The 27,472-nt window shown below is 32.8% G+C and overlaps 1 protein-coding gene across 1 annotated transcript; it reads right to left on the bottom strand.

Moving 5' to 3' along the window:
* On the bottom strand, positions 1 to 27,312 carry Rab1 (RAS oncogene family member Rab1). Its single transcript, XM_089235777.1, has 7 exons — positions 27,095 to 27,312; positions 20,036 to 20,108; positions 18,595 to 18,642; positions 13,442 to 13,489; positions 13,155 to 13,250; positions 7,064 to 7,195; positions 1 to 1,262 (listed from the first exon to the last, which is right to left on the bottom strand). The coding sequence occupies exons 1-7, from the start codon at positions 27,115 to 27,117 to the stop codon at positions 1,065 to 1,067; spliced, it is 618 nt and encodes a 205-aa protein (XP_089091903.1). The 5' UTR covers positions 27,118 to 27,312; the 3' UTR covers positions 1 to 1,064.
* Between the last annotated feature and the right edge of the window lie 160 nt (positions 27,313 to 27,472).

Genomic DNA, 27,472 nt, shown 5'->3' with positions numbered 1-27,472 from the left:
CAAATTTTAGCTACAGATTTATTTTGCATTTAACGTGGTCTTACAGAACACTTAAAAAACATACTGAATTAAAAAAAAAATATGAAGAGCCAGCTTGCTTGTAAAATTTGGGAGCCTGATATATATACTTTTTAAATACATACTGCTACATATTTACAAGAACAGGGGGGAATACAAATAAGAATTTTTTTCGCACCATAATTTAAAAAATCACCCGAATCTTCAAGTCACCAGTTACACAAGGGGAGAAAAGTCCAACCCAACTTTCCACACATTTTTGAATTCTTTTGAAAGGAAAAGAGAGCTCTGTTCTAGTTCGCACTGCTGCACATACATGACAAAGTAGGCAAACATTTGCACACAACACACCTGCAGACAATACATTGGCTAAGATTGGAATGATGTATTGCCTAATAAAGGGAGAAAAAATTGACGGAAAATGTGCAATATGGGATTTTTTTTCCATGCAAACACTCGACTCCCCTCTAAATCAACAAATTTTTCATTAAAATTTTTTTAGTGCTATACAATTCAAACATAAAAGGGAAAAAAATGCCTGCCAACTCCAACAGAATACTGACTGCAGTGCCGTAATGAAAACTGGACATTTGCGAAGCTACTCGATTATTACCAATAATTTTTTTTTTCAATTAACACAAACTGCTTTTCTAAAACTACAAAAATAATGTGACTTGTCAACTCACAATGATTTTCCATAATTTTTTTTTCTTCACAGTCAAAAGGATAGTTACAATTAAATATGCTTTCATAATGTATATATTACTCATCTTTTTTTAGAAACTAATATTAGGCAAAAAAAAAAAAAGCCAGAAAAAAAAATAAAACTACAAAAAATCCAGCTGAAAGGTCCTCTATTCGTGTATATCAAATGGCCATTCATGTTTCTCTGTACACTTTTTTCTCTTAGCAATCAAAGAGCACAAGAGATCGAATCATTGCTGAATATTCTTCCATTATTTTGTGTTTTTTTTACTTGAAAATAAACCAGACTTGGACTTTGAAAACGAAGACTCGTCACTGTCCCAACTGTCACTATATTCTTCTTAGCAGCAGCCTGAACTACTTGTTTTGACTGGTGAACTAGGATTGATTCTCTCTCCTTTGGATGTATCAGTGGCAGAAGTCAGAGGACCCATACGCTTCTTAATTTCTGCAGCCATGGTCATGAATGCTTGCTCAACATTCGTGGAATTCTTTGCACTGGTCTCCAGGAAGGGTATGCCGAGCTGGTCAGCGAATTCCTGTGAACATTGAAATTCATAAGCAATCAATTCTTTAAAAAAATATAATGAACTGAAACTTAAGTTTGTTTCTCCCCTAACATCGCATACACATACAGTGAATCCTAGATTTAGGTCCATTAAATCAGCGGTTCTCAACTTTTTTGACTCGCGGAGCCCTATCCAGTATATAATTTTTATGGCAGAGCTCTGTTTGACTCAAGGAGCCCTCTTTTGTACTTAATATTCACAGCAGAACCTGTAGGCCTATTTTATGTATTTATCAAATCTACTGATTTATATTATTTTTCTCGAGTCGCAGCGGAGCCCCTGGGAGGTGCACACGGAACACTTGGGACTCTGCGGAGCACTAGTTGAGAACCCCTGCATTAAATCAATTTATTTGTACCCAGCTCAAGTTTATTATTATAGTTCATTGTACATCACATAGGTGGCGATTCCTAGATTTGAAGAAAAAAAAACTATATCAAGAAATATTTGATATATTAATGAAATATTCGGCATAGAAAAAAAAAGACCATGCAAGTAAAAGGAAAAACTGGAGATTTTCTGGGATTGCATAAGATGACTAGGGTCAAGTGGGGTAAAGTGGTCAGGTGGGGTAAAATGGTCATACTGAACATAAAATGGCATAACTTAAGAATTTCAACTGATATTACTACCAAATTTCTGTTTTAACTTTCATTTGCTAGTAGCAAAGTTTTTCACCTATAATATAATGCCAAGCAACATTTTAATGGAAATAAATTTTTTTGTTGTTGAAGCTCGGATTCCATTTTTTGAGTGCCTGAATAACTTCTCTCTACCATTTTAGTTGCTAAAACTTTTTATAGATTGGCTGTACAGGACACTCCAGAAGTATCTCAAGAACACTATTCCATGCACTGGTAAGTTGTAATCATATTTCATATTTTATAGTAATTTAAACAATGTGGGGTAAAGTGGTCATAGCATTAGGCTTAACTAACACTTAGTTGCTAGGAGCTATTTTGCCTAACATATAATTGAACTTGTAAGAGTTTTTTTACTTAATTTACTTTTTACTTAATGTAGTTCAATTTTTTTTCTTTTCCAGAGCAAACATGCACTTGGAAAGTAAGTGTTTGAACCTATATGTGAAAAGAATATACAAGAGTACTCTGACATTCTTCCATTAGTATTGTTAGCTGTTGGAAAGAGCATTAGAGTATCATGTGAGCTGCAAGAACATGAGTTAAAGATTCCATACGACTTAAGGAAGATGGATCATTAACAAGTCAAGACAAAAGGATTCTAGAAGAAAATCACTGTTACCATGCAAAGGAAACTAGTATTGAAGGCTTGAAATCTCTTGCTCAATGTGAACAACCCTCCCCCCCCCCCACCCCTTTTGTAGATGTTGAACTTTCACAATTCACAACCAAGGAAAGTAAAGATACAGAATCAACTTCATGAGTGGCTGACTTGAACTTAGAAAGTGTCAAAATTAGCTAATATCAGTGTTGTGTCTGATGAGAGACTTGAAACGAGAAATATACTGACTACCTTGCCCTCGTTAATCTCAGCTGCAAACGAAAGGGCAATACAGAACTCAAGGGCAAAATGAAAACATGTTCAGGATAGAATAGGAGAAACCTTAATTAAGGAAATAGTTGAACTTTGACTGCCACAAAATAAATATGCAAAAATTACATTAAACTCTCATAGCCAAAGAAAAAATTTCTTGAAGATCTGAGGCAAATCTATAACTATTCAAACTTTATGAAAGATGTCAGAAGGCTGTGTGCGTGGGGTGCTGGTTTATTATGAAGAGAACAAAAACCTGATAAATAATGCAAATTATCACACAAGTGATTAATAAGGATTTATTATCTGTTGAATATCTTGAAAGAGCCTAACTAATGAATTTTTCTGCCTTTCCAGAAAATAAGGCCATAGATGAAATAAGAGATCAGTTGTATTTGAAGATCCTAATGAAGCCAAGATTTATAACCATAGAGTACATTAAAAGTTATAAATTTAAAAGTAGAAAATGATTGTTTGATAAATGTGTTGAATAAAATTTCAATGCCCACTGATTATTTTCTTAAAATTTCATTATTATTTGGTATGACCATTTTACCCCATGCACTACTCACTTTACCCCACCCCATGGGGTAAAGTGGTCATAAAAGTGAGGTCTAAAAAGTTGCAGAAAAAAAACTGTTACACTCAAAAAATATTTTTGAAAAATGTGCTAATATACTCTCTAAGAATGTAATGTAAAATATCAGCCAAAATATAGCCTATTTTTGAAAAAGTCATATGGTTATACCTCTTCAAAGATGAAAACACCTCTTTTTATGACCATTTTACCCCACCTGACCCTATATAACCAGTTTTCCTGTGATGCTCATTTTGTTTTCCTTTTTCTGCATTTTCAATATGAAAGCTACTTGAATTTTTTTATATCCTTCATTGACATTGATTATTAAAATCATTGTCATCTTATAAGTTAAAATAAGAATATAAATGTGAATATTGTATCCGACATATTTATACCAATGAAGGGTCTTCCCTTAGAAAAAAGCTCATTTCAATCCACTGTGATTTGCAGTACTGCTTAATTTCCAGCCATTGGCCATTTCTCTGCAATTTTAACAATAACTAGGAAACTTTGCATGCTTATTTTAACATCATATTTGGCAACAATTGGGTCCTTGATTGGGGGCCCTGGAATTTATTTGTTGGTAAATTGAAAATAAAAGTGAAAATTTTTCATGGCCCTCACAGAGAGGATGTCAGACAAGCTTATAAGTCAGTGGCCCCATGCGGTAGTTAATAGGTTTCATTTTGGCGGCCCTGGATAAATCACGTTTTTTTGTTTTTTTTTACACTAAAATTTGCAACAGTGGAACCCTAAGATAAATCCAGTCTGGGCTCCACTAAAATTCTGTGAATTGGGGGCCCTGGGATTTATTTGTTGGTGAAAATAATACAAGTGAACATTTTCCGTGGTTTAATGGGGCTCCAGTCTTCCCCTCCCCCCCAATGGAGAAGTTTTCTGGGGATACTTGATGAATCAAATTTGCTTCCCCCCCCTTATTATTGTAAAATTCGACAGTAAGTTGGTGCTTTGACATGTCACTTTTCATAGCACTCTGATTAAGTGGGACAAAATAAGCAAGATATGTTGTGAAAAGAAAAGGAGGGAATCGGCCGCCACAGGCGGCAGGGAAGCAGAGCCTTCCATAGAATATAAAATCAAAAGAAAACTTAAGCTGCCTAAACCATAAATTTGATTTATTGAGTTCACAACACAATTGAAAATAAAATAATTCAAAATGACATGCGGCACCATGACTGAGAATCTTATTCAAATGTAATTTTATTCCCTCCTCCCAAACCTTTGACCTATATCACACAAATTGTGCCCAATGAATAATACAGTATTCAGCACTTCACCATCTCTTCTATCTCCATGACCACACAGAAATCAGATAGCGAAACTTCTACAATTCAAGTTATCAAGTTAAAGAATTCCTTTTCATATACTGTTCTGACTTTTTTTTGTCTATTGCTAAACCAATTACTTGCATGCTGCTGAAAAATTTGAGATGGTAATTTTAATGCTGTATCCATGCAAATTCCACCCCAAAGTAAAATGTTTGGCATTGTTCTGCAGCAAGCCTTCAGCTGACTGGAAATGTGTTCAATAATAAAGAATTTTGCATAATATTTTGTTTTCTACACTTTTGTTAAAATCCTTCCAGATTGTTCTGCAGCAGCAATTGTTGCTGCTGTGGTGGTAGAGTGGTCATAGTGACAGACTCATACCTGGGAGGACCCAGGTTCGAACCCCACTGCCATCACAATGGTGGTGAGCTAAAGTTGGTTTTCTGGGGTTTTGAACTTTGAGGCATAAATTCGCGAGAGCCAATCTCCCCATTAGAAAGTCTCACCACAGAGCAACAGCCTAAAACGATACAATTACACTTTGCTCATGGTTGGAAAAATTAATGGCAGATGTCGGCACTGCACATAAATACACATTCCAACATGTACCAATTAGTTGAAAGTTCCACAGAGGAATGTGGACAAGGTGCATATATGGTTCATTAGTAACAGTTATTGTTCTGTGATGTAAGTCATAGTTTTTGGCACATTTTTCTTCAAGGGAATTCCAGAACACCCAATCTCCAGAATTATTCTAGTGTTAATTATTCAATCTTTATTTACTCTTCAAAACTTCAAAAATTATTCCACCATAAAACTGAACTAATTATATTATGAATTAGATTGCAGTCATGTAAGTGCAATAATAAACCTAAAGAAATGCATTTCTGATTTCATTTGAAAGAACAATATTTTCTTTGGTCCTGGTGCAATTCCTATTCAATAGGAAATAGTGTAAATACTCAAACTGCCAGCAATGATAATCTAAAACATTTTTCTAGGTTCTTACAGTATTGCTATAGACAGGTTTCACTGTATAAGGAAATTTCAAACAAGCAAATTGTAAAATTCTTAATTCTTTAGCAATGCAAAAGAAATAACTATTGTTTATGAGGGAAAGATATCTAAGATCTGATGGTGCTATACTAAAGAGAAGTGGTCAACCATTCTTCCATACTGCACAACTAGTGCTATTTGATTTTACTTTTTGCAACCCCCCTCCCCCGGGATGATTTCTTGTCTATATAATTGAAAATAAATAATTGAAAAAATTTAGTTTTCTGTAATTTATTTTGTTAATTGCCCAATAATTGTTATAAAAATTCTAAATTGTTATTAAAAAAAAATCTTATACCTTGGGACCGGTGGTCAGTAAAATTATGAAAAATTTTTAGAAATTATTTTTCAAATTTAAAATTGTGTAGTGGCTACATAGATTGAGCACAATATGAGAGAATTCCCACGGACGAGCAGTTGAAGAACACTGCTGCTCAAAGTCTCTTCTATCTTCTAACTGGGAAAATGTAAAAATTCCACATGATACACTTCTGCGAGTGAAGCTAAAAAAACACACATTTTTTAGCTTTGTGTGTAAATGTGGAATTAATTTTTTTCTCATCTCACAAACACCCCCCCCCCAAAAAAAAATGTTTTCCAGCACCCTATTAAGAACCAGTTCTTATATAAGAAAAACATGCTTCTATTGGGAATAAAATTTAATTTTTTCAAAGTATAGGACTGAATACAAGGGTTTTTGTGTGATAGCCAAAACTTTCTATCCTAATTGCTCTGTACAGGCTCAGGCCTCTTGACAACAAATATTGAGATTTGACTGTTTCATGTATTATTTAACTTTGGAAACAAATAAATATTTGGAAATAAAAAAAAATAAAAAAAAATAATAATGTTACCAAAAAGAAATTTGGGGGTGGGGATACAGAAATGATTATTTTTTATATTAGTTATTAAGCGCCCGTATAACAACCCTGAGTGCCCGAGTAGAGCAGTGGTAAGATGCTCGTCATCCACCATGAAAGTTACCGTCAAGGTCCAAGGGTTCAAATATGGAGAACATCAAAACCAAGTTTTTTACCCAATGAGCCTAGGGTGACCACTGATAGAAGGTGCCTTCATTTCTTCCCCCCCCCCCCCCCCACTGGTTGGAAATTGTCAAATGGTGATATGACCACAGTTGGTGTGTGGTAGACCAACTGTGGAATTTATATACCTTTTGAATGCACTTTCTGAAACAACCGATACATAATCATCCACTCATTGCAATTCACTTTCTCAGAAGTTGAAAATAAAAATATTTAATGCTATTGATGAAAACCAAATCCAATAATTCATTTTACATCAATGTCAAATAAATTTAGAAAAATACCTACTTTTGCCGTGACGTAATCTACAACCTTCTTCGGTGTTAGATCACATTTGTTCCCAACTAGCAACTTATTGACATTTTCTGTGGCATACCGATCAATTTCCAGAAGCCACTGTTTCACATTGTTGAAGGATTCCTATGAATGATGCGAATAGTTTAGCTGCACACAGGTAAGATTAACACAAAACTTTCAAGGTAACAGAAGTTCTTGATTCGTACAAATTTGATGCTACCATGTTACGCCTGGATTAAAAGATCTAAAAAAAATTCTACTATAGACAAATAGAACTGTGCTGTGCTTAATTTCATTTCCCATGTAATTAAATCTTTATCTTTACTATCACAACCAGAAAAACACAACAAAGAATGAGATAAAGTTGTCAAAAAACCGTATTATATAAACTATTTTTATGTATACTATTTATTTTTATTTGTTATGTATAGGGAGGGCAAAAAGTCCATAAAAACTTTAAGAATTCATAAAAACTGGAAAAATCAAAATAAATAGTTTGCAGGGTTAACACTGCTAAATCACCGGAATTTTTTTACGACAAAAAAAAATGTGCCGCTCACGTAGACAAGTCAAAGAAAAGATACGCAAATAACAAACAGAATGTATACAAATAATTTATTACAGCAGTACGTGTTCCACATGACCACCACCACACTGCTGCTGCACCCTGCCATTGCTGGATTTGTGACTCGCCTGAATGTTATCTCCTGTGGTGGTGGAACACATACTGCTGTAATAAATGATTTGGAGGCATTCTGTTCATCATTTGCGTATCTTTTCTTTGACTTGTGTACTTTAGGCTGTTTGAGTTATTTTTGCCCCTTCGTAAAAAAAAGTTCTGTGACAAGCATAAAATAACGTGCAAGATAATCAAAATTAAATACCTGAAGATAACAATGGATTTTTGTCCATATATTTCTTTTTTTCCAAAGAGTTATTAAAAAATATTTCAAGTTTCACTCCTCCAACTGCCATGTTATTAAGGTACAATTACAAAATTCCTAATGTATGATTAATTTTTTTATCTGTAATCCTTCACGGTTGAGTAAGAGAAGCGAAGTAAGAGTAAGAGAAGTAAGAGTATTTAGTTCAGAAAAAACTAATTCAATCCTTTGTTGGGCCAGTCACTTTATGCACACAATAGACTAGGATGTGCAATTCTAACACTGGTCCAAAAAAAAAGGCTGTACTTCCATGACTTTCCACAAAATTAAACAGATGTTGTTGGGCTTACTGCTTCTCTTCAGGCAGCACAGCTAAAGTAGTTAAAATTGATTTTGATGCTCAAGTAAAGTCAAACCTTATCAGTATGTAAAACTGATTTACGTAGAAAATATAATTGGTAAACCAGCAAAATTTTTTCCCCTCATTTCATCATATAAACTTGGTAAATATATGGCTCTCAATGATCTTTTATGAATCAAATACGGTAGAACCAGTATTTCTCGAATGTTCATCATTCACGGCTGCTTTGCCTGGGTCATAGTTTATCCCCAGTTCCCTAAATACAGTACTTTCTCGTCAATCCAGCACATATTAAACCAGCATGTACAGGATTACCAAAATTACTGGATTACTGAAAGGGAATTAAAAAAGAACATTTAAATATAAATGTTGTGCAGCAACATTTTCCTTTCCTATGCTAAAAGAATGCCTAAAAACACTGGATTACTGGATGGGCCGAACTAGCACATGGTAGAATTATTGAGTCTACTGTAGCCTATTATAGCTATTTCAATGCACTGAGTAAGAGCACATCAATATCAGCAGCTCAGCACGACGCCCCTGATAGTTTGGCAACACTCCTAGGAGCTAGGAAGCAAGCTTTGGGAACCACTGGTCTAAGATACAGCAACACCCTGAAATTTCGTAAGTGGGGCCGCTTAACAGCATAAATCATATTCGTATAATGTGGGTATTATTTTGCACACAAGTAAATAGAAACACTTGTCAATTAGGACCAAAAAATTTAATTTTAAAAAACTTTCTTTTCTTGCAATAGGTTTACCACTATGGTACTTTCCTCAGACTTCACAAAACAACCTTTTTTTAAATTTAATGGCAATTTGGTTTCTAAAAAAAAAAAATCTGTATTTGTCCCATGTTAAATGTTTTGAATGTGTTGATAACACAATTTGGTCAATCGAAAGAAATGTTTGTTTGGAGGCACGAAAACAAGTTTCACTCTGGGTTGAATCAATTGAGGGTTGCAGACCAGATGCATTGTCAGAACACAGAAAACAAGTTCTTTACCTACAGAGCCTGAGGTGACCATCTATAGATGGTGCCTTTATTTCCCTCAAACTCTATCGGTTGTAAATTACGGTATGGCAAGAGTTTGTGTGCAGTAAAGTAGTAGGTACATTGCCAAAACTGAACATCACATTTGTAGGGTAGACACCCTACCCTTAGTTGGATGTGGGCAGCCTGTGAGTTGGTAGTGAATTCTCCCTGTAAGAAGTTGACCTAGACGGGACCAGACGTGGTCGACGACTCTTGTGTCATAGACAGTCATGTATTTATCTTTTGTTTTTGTCTCTTATATTTACCCTAGCTTATCAGATTGAATATTATTATCATTGATGGTTTTGCTCCTACTCCCATACATTGAATGAATTCCTTTGACTATAATGATTTCATGAATGCAAAATTATCAATAATATTAGATTCTCAGCAACAATGCCATATATGCACAAGCCTTAGGATTCTATTTGTGTAATCATGGCAAAGTTATATTGTAGCCTGCCCAAAATCAGTTTAACTTCATCTCATATGGTGTTATCAAATTCTTACTTGTGATTATCAATAGATAATCTATTCTAAGCTATAATTTAATGATTGTACTTGAATTTTCAGAAACACATACATTTTTCACATAAAATCAATTATGTAGAAACATGCATGGAATTCTAAGTTGTATAACATTTTCTTGCTGGGGTGCATTGGTTGTTTACGTAAAATTTTAAATTACAGCATGCATTCTAAAGAAAGCAAGCCAATGCTGTCAATATATTGAACTCATGAACGAGTTACAAAAAAATTATTTTATGATCCAATTTTTTTTTTTTTTTAACTTGTCACCAATATCAATTTTCAACAGTTTCCTTAACATTTTCCAACAATAATCAAATTAGCCCTGACAATTTCAGGTTCTCTTTCACCTATATCAGGAGTCTTCAATCTTTCTTGAGTATCTATACCCATCATCAAACTAAGAGCACCCATTACGACACCTATGAAATACTCATGCATGAAATGTGCATAATTGTACTCTGTGAATGAAATTTTAAAGGGCGTTCAATTGAAGTGCCGATCAAGTACTCGATAGCACTTGATCGGACACAAGCATTAAGCACCCTTGATGCTTCAAGGAGCACCATGGTGCTTGCAAGCAACAGGTTGAAGATGGCTGACCTATATGAATACAGACTTACAGGGTCGAATTTCATACAATCAAAATGCAGTGAACATTTTTACTGTATTTCTCTCTATTGCTAGGAGAAAAGAAATGAAAATACTACAGGGTGATCCAAAAGTCACGTAACCCATTATGGAAAAACATTAATTTCTCAAATTCTGATTTTAAATTAAAAGTTTTTTTTCATAGACAGCAGCACTACATTGTTTAACATGTAAAGCTTTATTTTTTTATATTTCCATGTTCACTGATACTCTCAGTAACTCTTTGTTTGTCATATGATCAAGATATTTTTTTGGCAGAAACAACAAATTTTTATGATTAAACAATATTTTGCAACTCATTCGTTTGAAGCCATTATTGAGGCAATCAAAAAGGAATTCCCAAATGTTTCTGTACCCAACAAAACAATCTTCCTATTGGTGTACCATTTGAGAAACTGGAAATGTTGAAGACTTCGGGCAAAGTGGAAGTCTATCTGTACTGAGCCAACATGGAATATGTGAACTAAAGGACAAAAAGTTGAAATTTCGCACTGTTCACAGAGCCCTAAAAAAAATAGTTTTTGGGTTGTTTCAGAGTTGAAAGCTCCAGATTAGATCAAATGTCAATTTCAGGATGGGAAACAACTGTACAAGGATATATTATCTTGTAATTCATTGCACTGTTGGATGAAAGGAATGTTTTTGCTTTTTGCAACAGAATGGAGCACCCTGCCATATGTCTAGATGAGACAATGGATTACTCCACACACTTATGGATGACCAGCTTATTACAAAAGAATTGCGGCCACCAAGATCACTGCACCAGTCATCCTCTGATTTTTTCTTGTGGGGACACCTGAAGACAAATGCACAAGATCAGTTTAACTTCAACTCAAATACACACCCATTTCATTGATTAACTAAGAAAAAAATTCAGTCAAAGATTGAAAAGACGAGTGTGCTGAGAAAATCGGCCAGAAACCTGGCAAAAAGAATCTGTGCCTGCATTCAGGCAAAAGTCTCACAATTTAAATACATGTTGAAACAAACTGTTTTTGTATCCACAAATGATTGACTTATTTGAACTATAGTTTTTTTTTTCTTTTTTTTAATTTCTTGATAGCATTTTAAATAAAATATTTCTAGAACAGGTTGCATGACTTTTGGATCACCTTGTACAACCAATTTTACAAAGACTTGTATTGAAAATCTTTCCTTGCTTATTATTGAATGCAGGCCATATCATTGGTTATGACATGTCAAGTTTCCAGGTGGCAGTGTACCTGGTGATGAATAAAAATCAGCCAGAATATTAAAGACAACCTTCCCTGAACTATTATACAGAAAATGCACTCATTAATACATAGTTCTTATATGCTCTAGACATGTTTTTCAATAACCAAGATCACTGCACCAGTCATCCTCTGATTTTTTCTTGTGGGGACACCTGAAGACAAATGCACAAGATCAGTTTAACTTCAACTCAAATACACACCCATTTCATTGATTAACTAAGAAAAAAATTCAGTCAAAGATTGAAAAGACGAGTGTGCTGAGAAAATCGGCCAGAAACCTGGCAAAAAGAATCTGTGCCTGCATTCAGGCAAAAGTCTCACAATTTAAATACATGTTGAAACAAACTGTTTTTGTATCCACAAATGATTGACTTATTTGAACTATAGTTTTTTTTTTCTTTTTTTTAATTTCTTGATAGCATTTTAAATAAAATATTTCTAGAACAGGTTGCATGACTTTTGGATTTCAATAGCACTTGCCCAAGAACAGAGGGTCAATCACAGATACAATGCGCTATGTGCACTCACTTCATTGCCATTCTAATTTTTTGTTATGAATGCATCCCACAAAAGCCCTTGGCACCTCACAGACCACCTTATGAAAGCCACTGCTGTCTATTTTTGGTAACAAAACAAACTGAATATGATTGTCAGGCATAATTTTTTCAAAATAGAGTTGGAAGTATGATCAAGTTTTCTGATAGCCAATAATTGTAGTTATTGGCAACTTGTAGGTAGTATAGCCAATAATTACAATTATTGGCTATACTACTTACAAGTTGCATCAATACAGGTGAGAATTCAAAATATTTGAAATACATTAAAACCTCTTTTGTGGATACCTGCAGGACATAAAAATTTGTTCATAAAAGAAGGGTGACAGTTAATCAGGTTTGAAAAATGTGTAGTTTTGTTATAAAAGGGGAAATTATTTGGCAGTAAAAGAGAGGTGATCGAACCTGAGGGGTGTCCGTTAAGATGGGATTCACTGTATATTATTGTTGCATTAAATTTCCTTTATCTATAAATTAATATGTACAGCAGAACCTTGATTATCTGAACACACCAGGACCGGAGGGTGTTCAGAAAAGTGACCCGAATCCACACACCCCTGCTTACACCTATAGCTCGCAGGTATAGTATGTACTGTTGTTTGGAAATGGATTATTGCGCAATAGAAGGAAGCTATCGAGTTCGGGGATAAGAGGATTCAAGTTCCCAGAAAATACCAACTGTTGAGCATTATTAACTACAGAAAACTGAAAGAGTTAGATTGACAAAGTTTTTCGGAAAATTGATGTTTGGATAAATGTGTTTTTGTTCTAAATACAGTAGAACCTCAAAACAAAGTCTTTATTTTACAACTCATGTGCACATGAACTCACCTGATCAGTCACATCATAGACAACTATAATGCCATGAGCACCCCTGTAATAACTAGAAGTAATGGTGCGGAACCTTTCTTGTCCAGCAGTATCCCACTGAAAAAAAATAAAAATTTTCACAATGATCCCTAAGAATGACAATTGATTTGTAAATATTGTAATTAATGATCAGAAATCATGAATGAATTTGGTTTATACACATTGAGCAACAAATAAAAGTATTGAAGCAACTCAGAAAACTATACACAAAATATGAAGAACTTCAAGAAAAATTTCAAACTACTCACAATCTGAAGCTTGATGGTTTTGCCTTCCAGTTCTATTGTTCGAATTTTCTTTAAAAAGAAATATATATTACTGTCATTCCAAATAAATATCTCTAAAATAATTAAATCAATTGGCAAAGTATATTAAATCACACTATGTAACATGATTTTTGCTCTTGGTTAACTAGCCTCATTTCCCAATGTCTTACAACTAAAAAGGACAGAAAATACCAATTTTATGTTTTAAACTGTGCTATTGAACTTGAGAAAATTTGTTAATTCAGAGGTCAAAATATCTAAAAACCCAAATTTAATAGTTTTAAGGAAGTGTCAAAGATATACTGGATGTCATTTTTTTCTGGAGTTGCTAGTTATTAATCCCACAAATCAGATATCTAAAGAGTGACCATATTTCATTGAAACTAAAACAGGACATACAGCCAATCAAATAGATCAAACTGCATCCCATTACCTAAACTAAATTCACACAGCACAAACAAAAAGAAGCCAATTTGAAATCAAAAACTGCAGATATACAAAAACAGCATGCACTGTGTTTTACTGGCAAACCGTTGTTTCTAGAGGAATACTTTCAATTAGCAAAAATTATCAAATAACATATAGGACTCAGATACTGTTACAAGGGGTTATATGAATTGACATCATCACCATTATATAGTTATTAAAACAAAAAAGTAAATTTTTATATGGACACCCTATGTTTAAAACCAAATTAGAAGGTTGTTGGCCCATCTTTCCTGGTGCTTAAAAAAATACACGTTTCTTAGTGCAATACTCACTGAAATGTTCAAATTCGAAAATCGGGAAAAACTTGGGGGAAACATTCAATGCTGTTACAGCTATTCAGTTTTTGATTATTATCATCATTAAATGATTATCTTTCTCTGTGTGAAACTTTTTTCAATTTAGATATTCCAATCAGCCAATGGTAAATGACCAATTCACAAACATCCTCTTGCCACAAAAGCAAAGATGAGGAGGAATAATTTTCATAATTATTCAGACTAAATGAACAAAGAAATTGTGTCGGAAGTAAGATGAAGTGATGCATATAATTGGATTGGGGTGTAAGGCCAAGGAGCCCAGTAAAGATAGGTTGTTGACTGTTCAAGGAGAGAGCATTTCGAAAGCTCTGGTTTAGGCATCTATGTAAATAAATACTATAAATTATTCCCACTGGCCCTAATACACGAGTCATTTCCAAAAAACGTACAAACTGTTTCTAAGATTATCATTTTTTCTTTTTCACAAAATTTCAGAGCACTCTGGTGGTAATTTTTTTTTTTTTTTCAGGTACTTCATTGAATTCTCTACCGATGGCATTTCTTAATGTTTCAGGTAGTATCTAATTTTTTTTAAATCATTTGTTTGTAGCAAAACCTCAAAATCTGGCTGTCCAGCTTCAGAAAAGCGTTAAACAAAGAGACGGTGTAAATCTGAATTTTTTTTTTCTCAAAAAACTTCAAATCACATTTCATATATGTGCCATAGATGAATAAAACTGACACAAAATTTTGAAAAAAAAAAATTTTATGAAAAATGTTGTGTCCTGAACTTTTCCCATTTTAAAATGTCTACTCTGTTGTGGTCATTAGGGAAATATATTTTTATTCCAGATAAAATCTAATAACACTTTTGAGCTCATTGAAAGGTTTACTTTTAATGCTTAGCCACCTATTTTGGATTTGACTTCTGCAAAATGAAAATATTCACATTATATCTTTAGTACCAGATTTTTCTGTCAGATATCAACTTTGTTTCATCATTTATCATAAATAATCAAGACCTTTCCCCCCCCCCCCCCATGTAGGCCTATATTAACATCAAGTGATAGTACATGGAGATATGCTTCGAAATATAAAGTTTTCATCAATCATTTAAATTTATAATGAAAAAATAATTTAAGCTAATTTGTCCACTCTGTAATGTCTTTCAAAAACTCAAGCAATGCAACAGAATGGAAACGGATTTAAAGTAAATGTTTCTTAGCTAAAGTTTTGAAGGTTTAAATTCAATTTAATTAAAAGTTTATTCAATTTAAACCCTGTACCACATTCTACAGTGTTATTTTTTCAGTAAAATACGAAAGTAAAGAAAAGTAGTACAGATCATTAAAATCAATGCCAGGCACAGTTCCAGGGAGATATGTCATAAGGGGCATTTCAGTACGAGTAAAGGTCGTTATGTAACGATACATTTTGTATTTTATGGCACAGAACCATTATGTTTCTATATTTTTGTTTCCAGGCCCAACTCCACTCTGGATCACTAATGTGAGACACAAACGTTGGATTTATACAAACATCTAATTACTATTCAATTTCAAAAAAAAAACCCTTTGAAATAAAAGAAAAATCTATATATACAGCTGAGCAAGTCCAGATACAGAACTGTTTTCTTTGACCAGATTTTAATAATTTTAACTGACCAAAATTCCAACTACGAGGGATGGGATGCATGTTTCTAGAATTTGGTCATGGGGTAGATGCAAGATGAGAATATTCATTTTTCTTTAAAGTAATTAAATTTTTTTACTAATTTTGTTTACATTATGAAATATTAATCAGTTTTTATTGTCTGAAACATTTAAAACAAAGAAATTTTTGGCATAATCACCCCCCAATGACAACTTTTAGTTCGAGATTATTCTCTGGGTCATGATGAGAGGTTTTAAAAGTTTGGTTATGAAGGTTTCAGAAACCTTAAGATTGAAACCTTAAAAAATATATTTTAAAATTAGATAAATTTTCAGAAATAAGTTCAAACAAAAAATTAAACCAAAGTTGATTGATAAAGGAAGCTATTCTTATATAATCACCTTCATTCTAAGAAGATACAGAACTGTTTTTTTTCAATGTACATACTATTCTGTATCACTCATACTTCTTAAAAAGTTATGCAATTCAGCCATGATGGTTAAATTTTTCTTGCTTTCAAACTTCAGTATTCCCATCTCCTTGACAGGAAGAGAGACGAGGAAGGAGAATATTCTCTTGAACTATCTTAATTTACTACAGAATATTTTTATTGAAAATAATAAGTATTCTTTTCTAAAATATTAGTTATTTATAGAGATAATTTATTACATGCTATCACATATTCTTGAGAATACCCTTTGGAAGGACTTCTATAACTGGAAAATATTTGAGAATAATCTGAAGGACTTAACTTAAGAATAATTCTTACTATTTTCGATAATATTCTCCAGTAATGTATAGTCCTATTAGAGCAGTGATTCCCAACCTGTGTGTTATGCCCCCCCAAGGACGATGGAATGTTCCGGGAGGGGGGGGGGGGGGGTAGAGCGGTAAAAGCTATAGGTATAACATATAGGATCCTATTAGATTGCATTGGGGAGAAAATTTCTGAAGGGGCAATGGGACAAACAATGTACTAGAGAATATTCTAGATATTACATATAACATTATAAATAGGATATTCTCATTAAGAACTTATAAGAATATTCTCAAGTTATTTGTAATACAAATTCAAGATTATTCTCGAGAATTTTACATCCCTACAATATTTTTTAAAGGTTATAAAGAGTTTCCGGGTCACCTACCACATTTTGTATAATTTTTGGGAAAATAAATATTCTAAATAGGTCATGCAAATACTTTTGAGATATCTTTCTCTCAGTTAAACATTTCTGTGCATTCTGTTACAATACTGTCCACTCTGCAACGGGAAGCACTTTTGCAGTTCACAGACAGAAATCTTTAAGAACACTTCAAACTAAGATGTTACGTTATAAATTACCAACCCATTGCGTCAGAAATAAATTTTGATTTGTAATACCTAAATATATGTAAAAAATACATTTTTCCATGTGCTATTTTGAAAAAATCAAAAAACCATTGAAACGATAGAAAAAAAAATCAAAAAACTTACTGCTTATTTTTAATATACATGTAAAAAATAAGCTGATTTCATTATTTTGAGAGATAAAAACAGCAGAAATAGCAATATTTATTTTTTTATAGTCATATTTGTTTTCATAACAGAGTGGACAAAATCCATGATTTTCAGTCATAAAACCCAAAAAATATTACAAAATAAGTGAAAAATATTTATGAAATATTGAACTTCAAGTCAAAGGCAAAGTAACAAAACTAATTTGAGATCAATTTTATTTTGAAAATTAAATTTTGAATTTTTCATTTCAAAAGTGTGGAATGTACACTTTTTTACGGAATGACCCATATATGTATAATGTGATATGTCAGGAGGCTAAGCTAAGCAGAAATAGCTTCTAACCAGGGACAATGAAAAATGGTGGTTTTTTTTCGTTAGTGTTATTTAATGAAAACATTCTCAATGCAGAGTCCTGTTTTTCTGTTTTTGTGGAAATTTTTAATTATTTTTATGAAAAGGGTCATTGATTTTACAAAAATAAGAAATTTTATAGGAAGCAAAATAATGAGTTAAATCACAAAAGAATGAAATGCCAAATTTATGGTTCCATTCATTTAAATTTTACAAAAAGGTACATTTTTCAGAATTTTGTGAAGGGTCTAAGAAACGGATCAAAATTTTGGCTCAACAGACCTATGCCAGGTGTTGTTTTATTGAACAAGGAATTTTTTCTTAAACCTCATAAACAAACTTCCATTTTGCTGTGAAAATTATATAAATATAGAAATCTTAATTTTATTAATATAATCTATTATTCCAATATTAAAGCTAGGATCTCCCATATCTGTTTATCTGAGATGAACATTTGCACATATTAGGCTATTTTAAAGACTATTGCATAACTCAATTAACTTATATTGATCCACTGGAAGGACTATCAGTTTGTTGGGTCGCAGTATCTCATCATAATGTTACCTTTTGTGGAGTTTGTTTTGTGTTTTTCTCAGTTTGATTTATGTTTTATGTGATGTGTTGTGTTCAGTCCAATAATAATATAAGAAAATGCAATGCAGTGAATTCAACAAAGGGTAAAAAAATTTCCTCTATCCCTGTTTCATGAATTACAAGGAAGAGTTGACCCATTTTCCTTAAGGAAAAATCTTTCAAATTTCACATAATTTACAGTCTCCAAAGAGATACATAGGCCTATACAAAAAACCAGTTTATCAAACAAGCTGCAGAAGAGCACTATGGAAAATCTTATTTCTTTACAGATTGTGGACAAATATTTCACTTACAAAGTCTACTCCGATAGTACTGATGTAGCTCTCTGTGTAGGTGTCATCCTGCAGGGAAAATAGACCAATTTCAGTATCAAAGTAACATTTTACATATGCAAGCTTATTTAAAAAAAAAAACAGATGCGAGCTTGAATATAAAGGTTAATAAATTTCAATGAAATTTTCAATGTTATCGCTCTTAAAATATTGTTAAAACAATCTACAAAAACTAGAATACCTTTACATCACATAACTCATTTTTATAGCTTGATGCTTGAAACAAACTTTCAAGGATAATATTTCCCATGTATACCATGTTATATTATCCAGCAGACTAGTTGTGATTAGAACTTTATTTCATAAAACCAATACTTTTTCCCCCTCTTCAAGTGATGCACAATCACACAGAGGCAAATTCATCAGATATCCACTTTCTAATATTTTCCACGTAAAAATCATACAGGTTTTTAATCATCACAGAAAGATTCACATTTGAAATTGCCACACACACACACACAAAAACTGCATTGCATTTATAAAACTAACATTGATGAAACAATTTTACATTTTATCAAATAAATTTTTATTCGAGACCAGAAATCAAGCTTGATAAACTATCAACAATAATTAAATTTTACCATTTACCATATCTACCAGACCTGGACAGGGCCACAACTAGGATTTTCATGGGGTTGAGTAGTAAAGTTGATTTGGCTGCTTCCCACCACTGAAATTCTATGCTTTTATAAGTGTTTTTGTTCAGTCTAAAACTGGGTGACTAGGGCAGTTTCCCACCACCCTCTGGTTCAAGCCCTGCCTTGGAGAATGAGAATTAAGATTTTCACGTGGAAAAACACTGAATTTTTTTTTCAAATTAAACTTACGATTTTTCAGTAAAATGTCAATCAGAAGGGTGAATTACCTGTTGCCACTACACTCAATTCAACATAACACAGACACAAAAATATCCAAGACACAGTTCATTTCGCCAATTCAACACTGCACAGGCCATACAAGCTGTTTGATACATATACTTTAGCTTTTGCTAGAAATATTCCATTTCACTAAAACTGGAAAATTTTTTTAGGAGTTGGCACAAAGGCAATGTCATTTTGGAAAACAAAACACAAGCAACAGACTTTTTCCAGGGAGCATCCATTGTGATTATTTCCCTCCTAAAAGTAAGTTTTTTTATCACTGTCAAAATGCAAGAGAAGAATTTTTCAGGAGTCTGGGAGGAATGGAGCAAAAATTCAGAGGACTCTGTATTCTATGGTCAATATTACATAGATGCTAATTAAAAAAAGCAGATAAAAAACTATGTTAACTGCCGATACTTCTACATCTGAGACATAAGAATTTGTATTTTAGGGTTAAGCAGACACTGAACATATCTTGTTTTCACCTGAACTCCTGATCTATTCATAGACAACTGTTTTAAAAAGAAAAAAAAACGTACAGCAAACCGAAGCAGCAGGCAAGACTTGCCTACACCGGAATCGCCAATCAAAAGCAGCTTGAACAGGTAATCACTGGAAAGAAATTAATTATAATTCATTAAAAGTATTCAAAAATGGTACTATATCAATGATTTCGTAATTATTTCAGAAAAAAAAAAGTAAGTACAGACGGCCCTGTATTCAGTTTTTTGTATTTGCAGTCTCTTTCCCATTTTTCTGGAAAACACTGTTGCAGTAATAATTTTCACATCAGAAAAATATTAATTGTGAACGACAGAAGAGACACTGAAAACCCTTTTTCTAGATTGGTTTAAACATTGTTTTTCTCTAGAAGTAAGAAGGTGCTTCACAGCAAAGGTATGCTATTTGAAGTTCTTTGGATTCTGGGACATTCAGCTGCTTGATCAGTTGTTATATGAGCATTTATGGCTTGCCATATTATATACAGTACTAAATGGTGATTGTGCAGATGATCGAAATACAAAAAATATCGTAAAAGTCATGGATGAATTTTACTGATGCTATCAGTATCATTGCTAGTGCAAGCTGTAAAGATGGAAACAGTTATCTTGTGTTCGAAAAACTTGGCTACAATATGTGCCCAAGGACATTTTTATGGAGCCAACCAAAAGGGTTATGAAAGATAGTCACAGTCAGCAAAGCAGGAGTAGTGGAGAAGGTTTCAAAGATGTGGGTATAGAGGAAATTTGAGAATTAGCAGCAATTTGGAAATCCACACGGGAGAAAGTAATTGAATGATTCAATATTTATTGACATATTTGCAATACTGGTGTTTCTAAAATGATATTAGACATAACTGTGAGAAATATCAATTTGTTTAATGCTTGACAAAAAGCATTTTCCTTTGAAAAAAACAACTTTTTTTTTGTTAACTTTTAAAAAACTTGGTTTTTTAAAAGTTTCTCCAGCTATAGCAAAAACTTAACTCTAAAAATTATTGATTATTAAACAAAAAATTTGAGTTTAAAACCATGTCATTTATATAATAAATAGAAAAATACATAGCAATGCATGCAAGGCATTGATTAGAAAAAGATCTATTTTTGCTGGGACAGCCGTGGTTTTTCTCCACGCCTATGGCAAAAACTTACCAACCCTGACAGTGAAATCTTGGTATAAGCCCTAACGATACTCTGTAGATCAACAAAAAATATTTTTGATTTATTATATAGAATATCATTGTAGCGAGGTTGCACTGTAGGTAATTGTATTCCATTTACAAAAAAATATTCCCTCATATACACTTACTGCATGTGCAAATAACTCAATAACTTCTACATATTTTTAATTTTCAGGCATTTTTTTAATTTTCAGTTGTTGTAGCTGTTCAATAATGAAATTACCAGCAAGAAAAGAATTTCGACACTTTCTAAAAAAAATTTAACACTGACATATCTTTAGAAATAGCCTTATAATTAGGTTAGCCTTAGGTTAGAAATAGCCTGGTTAATATTTGTAAAATACTTTATAAATACGTATTAATTCTTTAAATTTCACCTCCGGGAGAAAAACTGATGTTATGAACATTTTATGAATAATGTTTGTTTGAAAAATTATTTAAAAAATTGAGCTTAAATAAATCTTAAAAAATACGCACTTATACTAAAAATTTGATTTTATGCATTTATTAATGATAAAAAAGGCCAAAATATGCAAATGCATTTACATATAATCCGGGTTTCATTAATCACAAACACAATTGTGTGAACATTAAGGTATTCAATGTTTTAAACACTTTTGTAGAACAATTTATGCTCATTCTTTGATAAAATTAAGCATATATTATATCATGTTAATATAATCTTAAACCAGAGTGTTTTTCAAACAATATTTTTGTATTACATTTTTTCTGAAATGCTAAATATAAATGTATCAATTTTGGATGCTTTGCAAAAACCCATTATTTTCAGGACTTTTTTTCAGCAGTGGGGAAAACTCCTAACTCTAAAATTTGTTGATTGCTGCGATCTCAGAAGAAAGGAAATTCAAGGAAATGAAAGAAAGGGATTTTTTTTTTTTTTTTAAACTGATGCCAGAAACTTTTGTGGGAGTGTATTCAACAACTTCCCAAAGTTTCATAGTGATCTGATGAATGGTGTAATAATGCATAAAGGACAGACATACATTCGTTTTATGCTAGGGTTTGTGTTCAAAACTACCCTCATTTGTATTCAGAAAAATAATAAAATGCACAATAATGATTCACATGCATAAATGGGGGGATCAATTTCTGCCACTTGGCAAAAAAACAAAAACTTATTTTTGCCAGGACAGTTTCTACTGGTTTTTTCCACCTAAAGAAAAAATTTGCCAACCCTGCTTCACAGAGACTTCAAAGTCAATTTAAAATGGTGTTGGACTAACTTTAGCACTTAAAAATTATGTTTAAAAACTAACTTCAAAGAAAAACATTAAAAAATTAAATTTCATGTATCGCACTAGTGTAGGCACAATCAAATTTTCATAAATATCAATATGCCACTTCAGATTGATGCTACAAAGGAGGTGTCTCTCATTGTTGCTACATGAACCATGAATGTTTTGAGTCAAGCACCACGACAAAATCCACTAACAAGGAAGTATTGCGAATATGGGTAACAAGGTCTTAAGGTGAATCTTTCTCATATTTTCATTGAATTAAATTTATTTAAACAAAGCACCTGTATAATGGGAGTACATGGTGAGCATTATAAACCAAAATCTAGAAGATCTCGACTGACCAGTTAAAAAGCCGAATAGACACAATATATTTCTTATACAAATAATGGAATTCCACAATTTTAAATCTGGTATAATTCAAATTTTTACAGCACAACTTTTTGAAATACTTGTGTCTAATGTCTATTTCATAACATTTATTAACATAATACACAGTTTGAAAAATGACGGCAAAATATAAAAATTTAATCCATATGGCTGCTTGCAAGGATGCCTCTTGGAGCTCAATATGATTATGTGTTCATGTCTCGTCCTTTCTATGTGCGGTTTTTGTTGTCTGAAATATATTGTGTTTATTTTTAAAAAAATTTACATATATTATATATAGCACCAAAGGTAGAATATATAGCGTGCTAAATAAAAAGCAACAAAGATGAATTTTAAAAGCAAATAATTTAGTGCAAAAACAAAATCGGAATGTAATTTAAAATATTGCCATACATATACAAAAAAGAATTATTAAAGAAAAATTGAATTTTATGAGTGAAAAAAATTTTTTTCTTTAATAATTCTTTTTATATATATATATTTTTTTGAAAGAACAAGTCAGCAGCACTAGAACTTTTGTCATTCAAAAGATAGGCCCATTTTTTCACTACCTCTTCGTTTCTCTTGTATTCTATTTATCCTACTATATATATATATATATAAGGATTCTCCACAATCATAACACTGTTATTGAAACAAAGCTGAATATTTCAAGAGAAACTGTTTGTTGATAAATTCATAAAGTCTGCTATTTTCGAAAGCAAAATGGTTCATGCACCCTGCTTAAACATCTATATAAGCAAGCACGATTGGACTGGACCCCCAGACCACATGTCGCATTCAGGCTAATCGCTGCGCATAGTCTTCAGTGATGAAAAGTGGAATTTATAGACAGCCATGATAGTTATTCTTATTATTGACATGATCTAAGAAATATTCCAGTCAGAATTCATAAATGTTCCAAGAAACACTTGCAAGTCATTTATCTCCCATTTGGTGAAATATATTAGGTTGTTGAAGTTAAGATTTTTCAGGAAGATAATGATTCCATTCACACAAAGTCAATGAAGAAGTGATTTAGAACAAGTATGTCTCTGTTCTCGATTGGCCAGCCTTCAGAACCTCAATCCCATAGAAAACTTATGCGATTTCGTTACACGTTATACAGTTTAGAGAAATACTTTTCAGTTACAGCACTCTAAAATTCTATTGAGAAAACATGGTTTGATTTACCCAGAATTAATATAAACCCTTACAGTTTATACAAAAAAAAAACATGTATTTGATATTATAAAAAACAATGGCAATCATGTGTTATTAAAATTATGTACATAATTTCTATAAAAAATATTTATTGTTTATGCTATGTAATAGCTCACGATTTCTGTTTCGTCTTTGTTATTCATTTGTTACAGGATTTCTGCACAAAATGTGTTAATTTATATTAACCTAAAATTAGTGCTATGCTCAAACTTTTGTGACACTGTATTACATTATACACTAGATATGTATATAGTGTTGGACATTTATTCTGTATATGGCAGAACAAAAAGTGATGTAATTTCTGAGTCTTCATTCTGAGAGAGCTTAAGTGTTAAGAGACAAGCGGATGTTTACAAGTTGATAGTTTTTTTTTCTTCTCCAGGTAACATCCAGTAATAGACCAGTCGATAGAGCACGAGACTGGAAATCCATAGTTTATCAGCTCGTATCTCTTTCTAAGAATTTTTTCTCAACATTACAGATTTCTAAGTTGCTTTCAAGATTTTTTTCCCTCTTTAACATTTTCAATTTATTGGATGATTAGATTGTGTTTTTCACTGTATTCTAAGCCGATACAGTGAAACCTGTACAAAATGGAACATTACTTATATTCTGTGACAAGTGTCAAGTCTGTTACATGGGGTGACGGATATGTAAGGTGCAGCTCACCAGTCTCGCATGACCACCACGACAAAATGAAAACGGAATTGCACAATAAGTGAGATGAGATAATTAGTTTCGTTATTTTCAAAAGATACAGCAAGATGGTGACATTGCTCAATCAAATCTGCCGTACATTGGATAAATGTACACACTCTAAAAGACTGCGGATGGAATGCGACATCACTTCCAACAAGTTTCTGCTGTACACGGAATAACCATTGGGCACTATATATGTATCCTTTGACCCCTGAAGCAGAATGTTTCACATTGTTCTGCAACACACCCTCGGCTGACCAGAAATGTTCTGCAGAAAAAATTCCTATATAAGCATCTTCTACATTTTTTAAATTCCTTCCAATTGTTCTGCAACATACGTCCGATTTTTGGCATATATGTCAAAAATCTGATGTATGATATGCCCAAAGCAAGATATATCCGGCTTTGGGACATCTGCCTATATTACTGTTCTTTCAAATATTTCGTGTTTTTTATATTTGATAGCTTTTCTTTTAACACACATTATTTCTATTCTTTCTTATAGTTTACATATTTGGGGTAGTGATTATTTGACTAACTTAAAACCTACTATATCACTACAAAAGAAAATTATAAGGCTAATTTTTAATGACTATTATACTCCTTCCATCACTCTTCAAAATTATAGAAATCCTACCAATTAGATACTTATATTTTTATAAATGCCTGTTACTTCTCTTTAAATGTCAGTACTCCCTATACCATTAGTTTACACTCGATCATCTGCTAGGCATAACACCACACATTCTTTGCCAATTATTCACAAAAATATTTAAAAAATTCATTTTTCACCTAATACCTAAGTTTTATAACTCTTCCCATAGAAATTAAGAATGCTTCCTTTCTTTACAACTACAAAGAGTACCTCAAAAGATATCTATTGATAATATTTGTGCACTTCTAATATTTTTTTTAAAGCACTTGTCCCCATACTAATTAAAGTTATTTTTTTCCATTATATTTATCGTGATCTTAAATATTTTGTCTTTCCACCAGTAGCTCAATTATTCAAATCATACCTATTGTCTCTAATTGATATTTCAAGTGCACTCAAACGTTGCCACAATGACCACAATAACTAATTTTGTTTTTCCCCCTTCACCCATCTATTACTTGATGCTTAACTATCAATCCCCCCCCCATTTATATACAAGTGTATATATAGGTATTTCCCCCCCCCCCGCCCATCACACATTACTTTCTTTTTAAATAACTCATCGTCCAGTATGTGACAGTCATGTTCACCTTGGATGAAAAGTTGTACAAGCATACATATACAAACAGACATCTCTTTTGCTAAATAAAAAAAACTGTTCCAGACTTCTGGACCACCTTGTACACGTGTGAATTTTGTAAAAAATCAAACTATCCCCACTCAATAACATCGTCCATAGAGAGTTCTCCCTCCCGTTGAATATCCCACTAAGAGAGGGGGGGGGGGTAAACAGCTGTGATAATACTTCCATGTTCTTGCTAGTGCTGCCATTCGTGCTCCATATTTTGAAATGAAGATGGTAAATGCTTGAATTTTCATGTATCATGTTGAAGGGCTGCCTGCTCTCTGCTGAGAGTTTCTCGAATGGGAGATCGGCTTGCTCATAACCAACACCAGCTAGTTTTTTTGAAACCAATGTTGGCTTCTCTATGACATGAACTTAATGTAATAGCAGCACAACGAGGACTTCAGCATCACAAGTTCTCCCTTACATTAAATAAAATCCCAGTCCGGGAAAAACCAGCTGTAATGATACTTTCCCATTGTTTGCATAAAAGATAATTGTGATACTGTTTGCATTACATTATAATTCAATATTAAAGAGCGTCATTACACAAGTAGCCAATCTTCTACAGCAATTTAAGCTGAAACAATCACTTCCTGCGTTGTGTAATAACGAGCATTAACGAATTGTAATTTTCAATAGGCCTATGCACTAAAAGCATTTCTACTACACATCAACTGCAAAACCAAACAAAATATTTAACGATAAAATTTCGGTCAAAAACTAATTTTGTCTTTCCCACCAACGTACAGAAATTGAAACTTTATCAGTGTAATTTGCGTAACGCTAGATAAAATCGGCAACATCGCAACATACCTGTGCACGAAAAGGCATAGTTAAAGGGGCAATTAAACATTTAAATCGCGATAATAACTAGATAATTTAGCGCTTAATTGAACACAATAACGACTTCAAATCGAACACGAAGCGTAACAATTAAACATTTCTCATAAACGCTTCCCGAGCGTGGAAGGAAAACAAATACGCCCTACGCTCAGGGAGGAGGAAAAAAAACACTTTCATAATAAAATGACCCCCCATATTGAAATGGGTTTAAAAGCCCCGGAGATAAACTGTATATATACTCACTATTCGGGATTCATTGTTGACATTACTATACTAATTTCACGATGTTTTTTGTTAAATAGTTTCGGCCGCGAAACGAACCAAGTGACACCTTCAAATGGAATAAATAATTGACAACGTCAAACAATTTTTCACAAACAAAATGGCTGACCCAGCTCCAAGAGGCAATGTCGAAATACAAAGAGGAGGGAGTCAGCAACTCGATTGCTGATTCTGCTGACGTCACGACAATGACGTGTCACGAGAGTTTCTTTTTTTTATACATAGGGACAGTCAACAAGATATTTCATGATGGAATAGAATGTTTAGAATCGATAATTAATAATTTTTGGACTAACTTAGTGATAATTATGTAGATAATTATCTCAATAAACTACCTTA

This window comes from Pholcus phalangioides, unplaced genomic scaffold, assembly GCF_987345545.1.
Source record: "Pholcus phalangioides strain wild (caught in Gottingen) unplaced genomic scaffold, Ppha-v1.0 ptg000009l_1, whole genome shotgun sequence".
Lineage (NCBI taxonomy): Eukaryota > Metazoa > Arthropoda > Arachnida > Araneae > Pholcidae > Pholcus > Pholcus phalangioides.
The sequence above is the reverse complement of the archived record's forward strand: the minus strand, read 5'-3'. Positions and strand labels throughout refer to the sequence as shown.

What these genes read in the sequence shown, in the direction of transcription:
- Rab1 (XM_089235777.1), bottom strand. Translation starts at nt 27,117, where the DNA reads ATGTCAACAATGAATCCCGAATA. An exon ending in TCAACAATGAATCCCGAATA is followed by an intron (nt 20,109 to 27,094) that starts GTGAGTATATAT and finishes ATTTCTTTCCAG; the next exon opens with TGATTACCTGTTCAAGCTGC. An exon ending in GTACTATCGGAGTAGACTTT is followed by an intron (nt 13,490 to 18,594) that starts GTAAGTGAAATA and finishes TTCTTTTTAAAG; the next exon opens with AAAATTCGAACAATAGAACT.